This window comes from Ammodytes marinus (assembly GCF_949987685.1).
Source record: "Ammodytes marinus genome assembly, chromosome: 10".
NCBI lineage: Eukaryota > Metazoa > Chordata > Actinopteri > Uranoscopiformes > Ammodytidae > Ammodytes > Ammodytes marinus.
Genome location: NC_137214.1, coordinates 20263299 through 20276745, shown reverse-complemented (window position 1 = coordinate 20276745; position 13447 = coordinate 20263299). Strand labels below are relative to the sequence as shown.

The 13447-nt window shown below is 38.7% G+C and overlaps 1 protein-coding gene across 1 annotated transcript; it reads right to left on the bottom strand.

Annotated features, from left to right (window-relative positions):
* Positions 1-4997: 4997 nt before the first annotated feature.
* LOC307256961 (complexin-1-like) lies at positions 4998-11538 on the bottom strand (the record flags this gene model as incomplete). The annotated part of the gene is made up of 3 exons (XM_080036076.1): positions 4998-5192; positions 9385-9563; positions 11523-11538. The coding sequence occupies 3 exons, from the start codon at positions 11536-11538 to the stop codon at positions 4998-5000; spliced, it is 390 nt and encodes a 129-aa protein (XP_079892202.1).
* Positions 11539-13447: the final 1909 nt, after the last annotated feature.

Below are 13447 nucleotides of genomic sequence, written 5' to 3'. Positions count from 1 at the left end.
TTGACATTGACCGTTGGGACACAGGACACCAATAAAACCATGGCTCCCCTGCAGCCTGAGTGCTGCTCAGAGAGCACAAAGGCAGCTAAGTCTGAAAGGCAACCTAAAAGCATGAATACTAATGGAATTGATTTATACCTCCATTTTCTGCAGGGAGACTTGTGGACTTTTATTACCAATATGGAGCCAAGAAATCTGCAGAGGCTCTGCAGTTCAGTCACAAACTAGGCATCTAGGTCTGGTGCCATTACGGATCTCCATTGGAGAAATGGATGTTAGAATATAAGGGCACACGTAGCTTGATGGCTAGTCATTGTGTCCCAATTAACAAAGGCTAATATCGACTACATAGAGATTGTACTTAGTAGTTAATTTAATGCAACTTCTATTGGTACCATCGTATTGATCAGAACCTGTCTCTGGGCAGGGGGTGTCTCTGATGAACAACTGGAAGAGCATAAATCACCCAACATCTGTTGCAACAGACTGACTGCTCTGCGAAACACATATGCTTGTTGAAACATGGCTACATATCACCAAGATGTCTGATGTATCAGAAAATTCAAAATACTTGTTTATATACCAACTAAACTGCTAAATAAATGTGTTTACTAATTAGTTGTGGCTTTTTTTTGTAAAAACACAGCCTCAGTAAATAAGATGGCAGGTAACCTTTAAAAAAAGAGAATTTACTGATGTATGAGTGGAAGGTAAACAAGAAGACAGGAGTGACTGCAACCTTTTGGAAGAACCTCATTTACAATCCAAACCAAAACTTTGACAAGCGGAAAAAAAACTAAAAATGTCAAAGCATCATAATCAATAAATTTTGTTTTAATGTCAGCCTTCCCTTGTTCTGGAAATAAACATTGAAGTCATGCCATCGCTAATCCTTCTTGGCGTTCTCCCATTATCTTTTCAAAGGATTTGTTTGATGTAAAATGTTTATTGATACCCATATCACAGACCCACTTATGATAAACACTGCTATCTAGGAGAGAGATGCTGCTTGCATTACTTTGATATCCCTGCATGTTTTGGAGAACTCTCCAATCATCATGTGAACAACACAGTGCATTCTGTTTACAGCCCTTTTTGCTTTTATTGAATAGATGTTGAAATTCCTTCTGAGAAAGAACAGAACAGCCATGCTGAGATGAAGAACAGGATTGACTGACAGAAACAGTAACAAGTGATTTATACATTAAAGGTCTTTGCACATATCTTTCCCAAACGAATGCCATGCAATGAGATATGATCCATGTCTGCAAGGTCATGTCTCAGTTTCACAAGTAAGGGATGATCTTTCCTCCCATACTGGAAAATACACATCATACTACCACTGCTTCCATATACGTTTTTTAAATTATTTTTACACAGAAGTGAGCAGGAGCCAAAGGCCCTGCTGACATTGTTTTGAATGCAGAAACACAAGACAATGAAAAATTATATGAAATCACTTTATTCTCAGAGTGTGCGGTGATTCCATTTTTGCAGGAAAGTTACAGACCGAAATATCTGTCTAAAATGGCATGCAGTGAGGCCAACAGGTGGAGCTTTGAAACACATAGAAGACACAAAACTATTTATTTTATCAACAACCTTGCCTAAATCGCACACCATAAGCATGCATACATTTTGTCAACAGATAGGGAGAGAGAGATGGAGGGAGAAGGGTGAGAAGATTTTGCAGTAAAAAAAAAAAATGCACAAAATATATATATATTTTTGTTTCTTTGTCTTTTTCCAAAATACCAAACACCAGACGACAGAAACAGAACTGGCTAGAGACGAGAAAGAAAAAATACTGCACAAGAGTAAACATCTTCTCAACACATACAGACCAGAGAAAGACAGATGCAAGGTGGTAAACATCAGACAGTTACATTCAAGTCACATCAAAGGAGTAATTTTTTAACAGCATATTTTTCAGGCAGTATGAGCAGCACACTTGAGCAACTTCCAACTGAACACAAAAATGTGCCTACTGGACGATAAGATAGCGATTACACATGACTTGGGCAGTTTGTTTGGGCAGTGTTCTATAAGCCATTTAATGTGCAATCAATTGGCTAGTACAAGATGATACATTGGAGTATGATGGTGAGTGACAGAATGCAAAGTGTGATCTGAAATCAGGGCGCACCAGTTTGGAAAGGACTGGACTGATAGCCTGAAGAACGGCACATACTGATGCTATTTGCTAAGGTTTTGTTGCTGGGAAAGTCCTACAAATTGGTTAATTGGGCAGTAATATAGGAGCTTTCTGGAATATTTGTAAAATATTGGGCCTTTTTAGAGATACAGTACATCAAAAAAGGTTGGTGTAGGCTTGCTAGGCCCCTGGCAATGGAATTGTTCAATTTTTAGCAGAGAAGGCTAATTACGCTAAAACAAGGCTAGTTATGGGTTTTGTGTGTGTGTTTGTGTATAAATTGAAACCTCTATTAAAACCCAAAGCTAGAATACCTGAGAATTTCAAAATAAAAGAGAAATGCAGTGAATAAATACAATGAAACCTAAAGTCTAAGTATACTACTACCAGCACTATTCTTTGGTTTGATTGGATAACTGCTAATGGATTTGAGTGTTGATGCATGGTTTCTTAACTGTAAACAACTATTGATTGCTAAGTATTTGCCTACAAACTGTTCGAACAGAGGCTGGCAAAGGCAGATTTCAGTACAATGGAATCACATAAAGTTCAATAGATATGCATTGCAGGTGACCTAACCACACTGTGCCCTTGTTTTGTTTTTGTTTTTAATGTATACAACATGATTGCAGAGTTCAAATGGGTGTTATTTCATTTTTAGCTATGTAGCTCAATAAAAACAGTGACAATGTAGCAAAAAAGCTGGTTTAGAAAACCTTACTTACGCGTTCAACTACTGTGCACGCATGTGAATCACAAAAACATTTCCTAACAAAATTGTATCACAATATTGAACTGATCTCTGCTATTAGCACATTTATATATCCCCTTAAGTGTCATGTGGGATTTTCTTTTTCTGGCAGCTTGCAGCTAAATAACTCAAAGCATTCACTTGGTCAAGTAATGAACCATTTGAATGTATATTTGATTCATTCTAGTATCTATTTTCGGGTTATAACAACATCAATTTGCATTGTGTACGTTTAGGCTAACAAAGGCATTGACTTAGGTCTATTATAAATATCCAGGTTTGTGTCAGCACAAATCTGGTGGAATGTCTGAATCATCTGGAATGTTTTAACAAGACACCATGGAATGAAGGAGTAATACAGAACAAGTACAAGGCATAATAGAGAACATTCTGACATTATCCTCATGTGACAACCTTTACATTTGTGTCATTACATTTGCCAGCAGGGTGAAATGGACCTTACAAAGCAGGTAATCATTTTCTGTACGGTCATGAACCTTTCACGCACAGCTCAGGGCCTTCCAAAAAGTCCCTCATTATTTTATGGAATTATGTACTTTGTAAACCTGCAGTTTGGTTTGCCTTCTGGGTTGTGATGTCGAACACACATTCTTATGTTGTGCTCATGTTTCTGTAAAATGTGACTGAACATTTTTTACGACACAAAACAAATCACCCCACCTTCCCCCTTTTCTCTTTTTTAATCAAATGTGTCTGACCTACAAAGGCTTCACTGTCACTATGCAGACACATCTGTGCTTTTAACATTGACTAAGACATTAAGGAGTAAGTTTAAACACACAACTATGAAGATTGTCTGTTATAGCTGATTTGGGACTTCAGTCCCATCAGTTTAACCAACGGACACAGGACAACTTCATTCTGAACAATATATTGCACTATTGTCACTGTCTGTTCACATAAAGTGTGTTCACAACACAGTTGTGTTTGTGAAATGTCTTTTTCTTACAAAAAAGTGAAGGACTTGTCAAAAGAAATCGAAATGAACTAGCTTGGTCTAAATGTACACGTCGTACTGCAGAAGCAGAGCGAGCGACACCTGCCACAGGACATCAAAATGTAATGTTCGAACCAACAACATATATAGCAAGTTCAATTTTAGAAATCATTTTCATCAAACTGCTTTAAGACAAATTTCGTGTATGAGGAACATCTATAGTTTTCCCCGTGGAAGAACATTTCAGACACAGTCAATTATCGCCTAATATACATGGACAAGATGTCGGTTAAATTAAAATGGAACACCAGTTATTGCCTCAAATATTAACGTCATGATAACAAATGAAACAGCATCTGTGTGTACCACACCACACAAACGTTTACTGCATGCACAAAATGGAAACAAAGCAAAATGTGTCTCATTGTAAATTAATTACTTTCACTTTTTCAGTTGTTTTGACGCCACCACTGCTCATATAACACATTCACAATAACCCAATGAGACCATGAGGGACACTCTATGGGGTGAATCCTCACAACGGAGAACTAATAAAAATGTTCAGTATTTATATACACTGTATGTATCAAATATTAGCAACATAACAGGAACGTTTGAGCAAATTTTGACATGATTTGAATAATTTTTTTAAAGTTAAAAATATGGCTTATAGTCTTAGTCATCTTGTTATATGTCACATTTTACTCACATATAGTTGTTTTTTCTAATAACTCGAGGCTATTTACAAACAAAAGGGTGGATGATGATGAGTGATATCTGGTCTGGAAAACATGGAATACAATTTGCCTTGATGTAAAATACACTAGATCTGTGTGGGTGTTGCATACTTTTAAAATAGTTTTTAATCACAGGTTATAAAGATATATGCTTTGTATGATGAATTCTAAAAATACATACCACCATCAGAGATCAGATATTTTAAATCAAGGGCAAAGTCATGTTGCTCAGGTCCAGGATAATTATAAGTTGGTAGAGTGTGTGTTTGTGTCTCTCTTTGTGTGCGGGGGATGTGAAAAAAAGTGTGGCTGCAGGATTGGGCAGGGTGGTACAGCATTAGTCTTGGTTAGATGAATGTTGTAAGAAGGATATTATTATTTCATCAAAAAACACCTTTACTTTTTATTGAACATATCCATGAGCGAGGGCGGGATAAATTTCATGACCGTATCCACGATGCTCTCCTCTTCCTCCTCGTCTCCACAGCCGGTGGGCACTGCCTTCTTGGGGCGGGTCAGGCTGCCCTCGGAGGCCTGCTCCATAGCAGCTGCTGCCTCCGCTTCCTTCTCCTCCTTCTTCTTGATGCCATACTACACAGAAAAAAGAGAGTCACAGAATGTATTACCCAGTGTTCATTGTGAAGAAAACATTTGTCAAAAAGAATGTCACAAGACAGAAATTGAATCCCAATTATTTAATTTGATGTGTGGTTATGTGAGGGTTAGGTTGTTTTTTGTGAAGCAGACTTGTTTGCTTCCCATCTAATATTTGTTTGAGAAGATTAAGACCACTCACATTTCATTCCACTATGCATTAAGCTAAAGCCAGGAGGTAATTAGCTTAGCTTAGCATATAGACTACAAACAGGAGTTAACTCCAGGAGGTTACTTTGCCTGCAAGGAAATACTAATGGATATAACATGAACCCTGAAACCACAAGTCTAGGGAGAAAAGCAGGCTAGCCGTTTCCCATACCTTCCTTCTTTGAGCTAAGCTATACTATTTGCTGTATACTGCATAATCAGCTCACACAATAATAATACATGCATCTCACAACAGGTTTAACTATTCCTTTATGCACCTTTGCCACCATAGTAACAGGTTCTGGTGTTGCTCCGACTGTGTAAGTGCCCCTCTAAGTGTTTTTCATTTTTTTTTTACATGTGGTTGTTGGTGCCATAGCTACTTCCTCGACACTTCCATCCTTAATTATTGCCCTAAAGGCACATTTCATGTCTCATAATGTTCCTCTGGCCAGACCTCTCAGACGTAATGTTTGCAGTTTACCTTTATAACTAGGCTATATGATTTAGAATGTATTGGACCAACTTCTCCGCTCACGTAAATGGTGTACAGAGTGGGTTTTGTTCTTGGAGTTTGAACTGCTGCTGGGTCTAATTTGACCTCCCTGGATATTGTATGTACCAATTACAGACAGAGGATCCCAGTAGGTGCAATGGACAAAGCTGGTAAGTATGCGTTTATTACATTAAAAGAGGCAGTTAGGTGGGGGAAAGAGCGTTGCATTTTACGACATTAAAGAGAACAACAAAAGCTGGCATATATCGCTTTCACCTGTGCCGCGACAATAACAATCTTGTACGGTTTGAGTCATCTGTCTCTAATGCTAAGTAACTGTGCGACCATAGATTCAAAATTCCATTGGTATTCTATGAAAGCGTACTTATATTAATACTTAAAAAACACAAGAATACAATTTAAATCAAACAGTTCTGTTTTATTCTCCCATTCCCATCCCATGATTAAACTAAATACTGTATTATCACAACTGACAGTTGAAAGCCTGAGCAAACTCTTTGAAAGCATTGGAAACCAAGAGTGGACACTTAATCAATTTAACTGTTTAAATAGTAATACAATAATATAAACACTATTTGTGTCAAACTATTATATCTAAAGGCTAGCGTAAATCCACTCGCTGTAAATCTCACTATATATTTGCTGCGAAAAATAGGAGATTGGATGAAGTGATAAATAATTGAAAAAAATTGGAAACCAGCATCTAGGCAGCTTTTGTTTGGGTTCTGGATCTGGATCTGTGTTCAATGTGAGCTGAATTATATGTTGTGCTTGTGTGTTACTGCTTGTTACAAAAATCAATACAGTTGGGCTGCAAGGAAAAGGTTGCAGAGCATAGGAAGGTCAACAGGCTGAGCGATGGTTGATCTTGAGGCAGAGATGCAGATAATGAGTTGGTCTCCTGTGTGACCTCTTTGCTGCTCTGTCAGGCAAACCATAATGTGATTCTGGAGCAATACCTGTCTTAAAGGAAGACAACTAGTTTCCATTTCCAGTGTGTGTGTGTGTGTGTGTGTGTGTGTGTGTGTGTGTGTGTGTGTGTTTGGACTAGAGCACTAGTGTTGTTTAGGGAACCACAAAGTATAAAAACATTCAGTAAGTTAGATGTTTTTGTGATACTACAGCATTTTCACTTACCATTCATTACATTTAGACTACAGCAGAAAAAAAATATCATGTATCCAACTAATTAACAAAAACGTGAATATGTTCATTTTAGTAGGTTGAAAAATGGTGAACAAATAAAACCCAGGTCATCTGTCCTACTAGTAGCCGAGCAGTAGTATGATAGTAGCATCGTACGAGTAGGGACGTGAATTAGCAAAACATTTTGTGCATACCTTCTTGGTACCAAGAGGATGAATAATCTCTATCATTTCATAGATCCACCATGGGGTTGCCAATTTTAGTTTGCATTAATACTGTATTTGATTAATATGTCCTATAGTTGGCAATTCACAATAACAATGTTAACATTGTCCTACACTTGTTATGCCTTACATATGATCATTAGCTTTTCTCAGAGTTATTTGGCATACTATCAACTGTAAAGTAACCATACTTAAAGGTGAAGTGAGCCATATATTTATGTTAATATACGTGTTAAATTGTTCTATTTTCATACAGTGAACACTTATACAGTGTGCACGGCACGCTTCATAACACAGGTCTCTCAGTCACCCGCTCTGCATGTAATCGGCAAATAAACTTTTTCGAGTATCCCACAACCTGGTATCCAGAGTACCATTTTGCGTACTGAACCTTTAAGCTACCATATTCGACATCTTGGAGTGACCAACTGAAAACCATTTAGAGTGAATATTTTCCAAACAGTATTTTTTCTAAAATAATCCTGGCGCTATGTTTCCTAACACATCACACTACATACTAATGAAAAATATAGTTACTACTCAAAGGGGCAGCTGATCAAAAAGACAAGATATCATAGCTACAGTATTCATCCAACACGTTGCTGTGAAATTTTGCTATATGGATAGATAGACAAACCAAAGCAGTCTGTTTAGCCATTATCTTAGTTTAACACTGAGATATATCTCTTCTTGACTGGATGGTGGAGGAAACAGTGATGGGTTGATGGATGTCTCCTCTGTCTCTCCTCCTGATCCCTCATTTGTTCCCTGCTCTCCCTCCATGGCGCTCCGTTTGGCTCTCCATGCTCCACACTAACAAAGGCCTGCATCACTTGAATTCAAGGCAGTCACGCTTAGTCAGCCCCTCTCCACTCGCTATAGCAAATGCTTTCCAAAGGCGTGCTCTGTCTCCCTCCTCTCTTTTACAATTGTTCCACAAAAACTAAGCTGAAGAACGACTGGGGCCCAGTGGAGTGCAGAGCTGATCCTCACAGGCCACAGATGGCTTTACAAGGGCAACACACTGAAAAGTTTAAAACTCAGCTTGAAGAGCGCTCAAAGAGTGTTCAAGTTAAATATTTAATTAAATATTAGCAAGATGTTAGGATGAGTATTTTACTGCAAGCTTCAGACACTTTGAAACCACCAATTAAAATTGTATCACAGAAGAATGAAAGAGTCAGCATGAATTTATCAAGGACAATATAGTCCTGGTGAGACAAAGAAAGGTTCAGCAAGAATAAAGATATGGCACTACAAACACTACAAACACTAGACACTACACACTGGACTAGTCCCCAACGGCTAAAATATAAAACGAGAGAAGAATTACTTTCCATTGGCTAGTTAGTTTTGGAAAGAACATGATGCTAATACAGTATAGTGTCATTACTTTAATAGACTCCATTCATTGTGGCATGTCTATAGAAAGTTAGATGTGTGTGTTGGGGTGTTGACAGAAATCTTAGAGTTAGGCACAGACACTTGGTAGGGGTTAACTGATCTTTCAATCAGCTGCAAGGGTAGATATTGTTGGGAAAAACTTAAAAAATCAATGTTTTGCTGAAAACCTGAATATAAACACATTATCATTAGGTTGATAAAAACAAGGGGTTTAGGCAACATCATGGGTTAAGAGTGCTTCTAACTCATGAAGTAGTTTGTCTAACATGTCGTCCCACGATTTCTGAATGCAACATTTATTTGACCTGTTCTGAACGGTGACACTCAAAAGGTGTTTCAAAAAGCCATCCTTTAGGCAGGCCGGCGCTTAGCGCGGTCGATCATGCTAATTTGGATAACGGTGCACCACTTGAGAAAGCCATGCCCTCGAATACAATGATTGATTGATGACGCTCGGTTTTCCACACTGACGTGACAGAGGAGTTGTGTGATTAATGAACTTGAGAGAAACATTGAAAATCTTGATTATACTTATTTCTGCACCACTCACCTGGCCTACTAAAAGTGGTCCTGCTGGACCGATTGTCGGTGTCAGATATTCACACAGAAGAACTGGTCTTCTCCCAATTGTATCTATAGTTTATGTAGCCGAATAAACAACCTTTGTGAACTGAGTTTTTTTTCTTACCTTATCTCTGATGCCCTGTCGGAGATTTTCTCTCTCGGCCTCCATTTTTGCATATTTGGCCTTCCTCTCTTCCTCCTGTTGCCGAAGCGCCTCTTGCCTTTCCTCCTCTTTTTTCGCTGCGTCGGGATCCTTCTCTTCCCCCTCTCCACCCAGCATCTTTCCCATGTCTTTAGTGGCCCCTGAGAGAGAGAAAGAGAAAAAAAAAGTGAAAGGTGAAGCAAACGGCAATCAGAAAATCTTTTAACAAGTGACACAGGCAATTCACAGTAATTGCAGATAATAGATCTCAGCCTTTATCTGTTGCGAAGCCTTTGATATGAACAGTGGTATATGTCTGATCATTTGGATGATTCAGTAAGACATTTGCTTTGTGTTTCAATCCTCTTTCAGGCCGGTGAAAGAGCAGCTCAATCAGCCCTCCACTGAAGCAAAGACAAAAGTGTCTGACAACAGAGGGACCCAGAGGTGAGTGCTATGAACAAGAGTGTGAGATAAAAGAGACACTAGACCCGATAAATTATTGCAATTCTCTTGATTGCCTTTGTGCTGCATACTGACATTGGCCTTTGCTATCTTCAAAAGGAATTTACATCTTCATGCCAAGGGTCCACTTGGACTATGGGTCAAGACCTGAGAACAAAAGGCTTAGAGTGCTGTTGAAAGGAAACAAGACAAATGGGGCTCATTTTGCTTCTGATCCCATCCACTGTCTGTCCATGTGCGATATGCTAAAGAAGAGATTGCACACAGGGTAAAACATATGTTTATGAGTTTGAAGTTATATTTGAAATGTAAATGTCGGTGGATGATAAATGAGAGTCTAGAAAGATGCAACAAAGTCACTTTAAGTCTTTTAAAGACTTTCAGTTCTCTTTTTGATAAAGACTGGCTTATTAAAACAACCACAGGCACTGGCAAAGCAGCATCATGCATGCACATCCGACTTCCTCGTTTGCCTTTGTGTTCGGTGTGTGCCATGGGCATCACATGTCATTATGTGTGTTTTGTCCTTGCCAAGTATCCCTAGAAATGATGTTTGTATCAGATAATCCTACCAATTTAACCCAAGCCGATCTGCAAAGTACACCCCTATGTAGGGATGTGGATATTAATGGAGGGGAGGATGGTGGTCAGTTGCCCATCTGAAATCAATGCGTGAGATCAGAGTTTTCCCTCTGTCACAGACCAACAATCAATGTTTGCTGTTTTATTTATTCTTCTCCATGATCTTTTCCCTAACCTTCTGTCATTCATAACGAGCCACAACCATAATTGCATTAACCACGCCGTAGCAACCATTGCACTAGAGCAAAAAGTACGATGCTTCCATGTCAGTTACACACAAAGGGAAAAATACACAATCTCTCTCAATACCGTCAATGACACGGATGCTTTTTTTAAGTTGTTGAAAAATGGAAAACAGGATTATTTTGTAAATGAAAAATCTTAAGTAGACAAACATACACACTAAATAGCCCTGCTCGTTATACCTTAATCGGCTCTTTCCATTTTGCTGTGTTTGCCCTCTTAGCACAACTCATTACACTCTGAACAACGACACCATTGTTTCATTTACTGTTTAAAAAAAAACCTTAAAAAAAACTAAATCTGGTACTTTCCTTTTAATTATAACAAATTGAACGGTCAAGGTTGACATAAAGGAAGTTGCACAGACTAATCTTGAGTGTCATCCTGTGCTTTGAGCTGCTCCTGAAGTGCATTTGAACATCACCTCTACACAGGCCTCTGGCTGCTATGTGTTCTCACTCCAGAGGCATTGGCGTCTTCATTCCAGCTCAGTGGCTGGAAACAAACCAGTGCTTCTAACAGTGGCCTGACCAACCCTGAACCAACAGCTCTCTGCTTACATCCAACTCTCAGGAAAGAAATAGATTTTAACGAGAACCGGACCATGTTAAACACATTGATTTCAAATACACCCAGCTCTCTCCCTTACCCAAGTCTAGCACACTTCCTTTTACTAATAGCACATCTCTTGTCTTCACCCCTGCCTGCTGCGCTTGGCTGCTATGCTGAACCTTGCACAGGCTCTCTAGAGAAATCAACTTAAAGCTCAGCCATCTGCTTCAGCTGTTAAATTGATGAGACAGCGTTGACCTTGGGGTTTCTTGGCTCACTGTTCGAACTTGCCATGTTGACGGATCAGGACAAGCCTCGGCCCTTTGACATACGGGGCAGGGTGACTGATAATTAATAAACAGACATGTTGGTGTCCGTTGTTTTTTTCATTAACTCCTTAGTGTGCGGAACACTTGTCGTGCTGGCACATAAGAATGCATTAATGCCATTATCCCATGGCTTTTTCAAGTCAGTGTAACATATGAAATATTTAATACATTCATATGTGAAAGTATCAGAAGAGTGGTCGCCACTATTTAAGACTCTCACATGTCCTGTAAATCTAAAGCATCTGCACTCCATGTTTTATTATTCATAAATAATCAATTAAAGTTACTGCACCTACTATGTGTAATGACGAAAGTGATCAGTCTCAGATACACACACATACTAATACTGTATGTACACATATACTGTGCAACACTCTTAAGGATGTCTTCCTGTATCTCTTTGCTGCTGGTAGTTTGAGGAGATTTCCAAAAATGTTGTCCTTATAGAGGCAGTGTAGAAATGAATGGTGAATATTCCTTGTCACTTCAGGTATAATACATTATTTTTTGCCAAGCTGAACATAGAGAAGTTGTGAAATTAAAAACTTGTATAATTTTAGAGTCTTCAGATTCAAATAAAAATAAGAATAACACTACACGCCTTATATATCTGGTTTGATCTTAGACTTTATTAGAAATGTCTTCCAACGTTCTTGTCATCATGACCTTTTTCTCACCGTCTCATTAGCACTGCCACAGATACTGAAATGTTCATTTATTCTAGCAAAGTCTATAAAACCGTCTTACAGTATAGAATGTACTATATTGAGCCGGGGACTTAACAATTCTAAAAATGATATTCATAATAGTAATGTGTTGACTATACAACCATGCAGTGTCTCCAGCAGACAAAGCTAGCTTTGCAGGGATCACACGGCGTTAACTCAAATCTGTCTGTACACATCCTGGTTCATAATGACCTGGTCCAGTGTGCAGGCTCTGCTATTTCATAAAGTACGGAAAATTGGTAAATGTATCTGTATAAATCAGCTGTAATAAAACTCTTCTCTATGCTCTTATGCTACTTCATCTTCTGCATTTTACATGTCGTAGTGCTTCTCCCAAACCTCCACATGACTAATCTCCATGATCAAGGCTAATTAGCTCGTATTGATTGTGACAAAGTTGCTGTGTAGCAGAGTGAGACACTTGTTGTTCCCAAAAGCCTTGGTGTCATCAAACGCAACCAGCTGTGGAGTCTGGAAATGTAACCAAAACGAGAAAGCTCCAGAGGATGAGCTGAGAGTCTCGGCTATGGTTATAGAAAAACACTGAAACATTGGTCTAAGGCACTCAATTAGAAAACACAAAAAATAAAACTCAGATCTCAACGCAACACAAGCATGCTCTAATTGTTGATTTCTAAAAGTGATTGTAAGAGTCAACTTCAAATATAGAACTTGAATTGTAAAATTCCACCCATGAGACATTATTAATCTGCAATTTAGCAAGCTCACAATAAACTACCTAATAGAATGAAAAGCGACTTCAGTCTTCAAGTGCAATAATGTACCACACCTACTTGAACCCATTCAACACTTCTCTTTGCTGTTACACTGGCAAAATACCCCGTAGGAAGCCTGCTGAAGGACATCAAGTGCAATGGCTGTGGGGAACCATACAGTATTGAAGTAAACAGGAAAGTGCTGCCTGTGGACACCAGATCAAGGCATTAAGTGGAAGGGGGTCAATAATTGACCAGGATACATGAATGGCCAGAGAAATAGCAAGAAGACTATTTATCTTCAAAGGGAGAAAAAAAGAGTCCTGAATCGAGATAGGGGTTACAATGTCTTCCCTGATCCCTATCAATGATCACTGGTTATCATACCAGAGGTCTCAAGACTTTTTAACACAATTGAAAACCCCAAAAG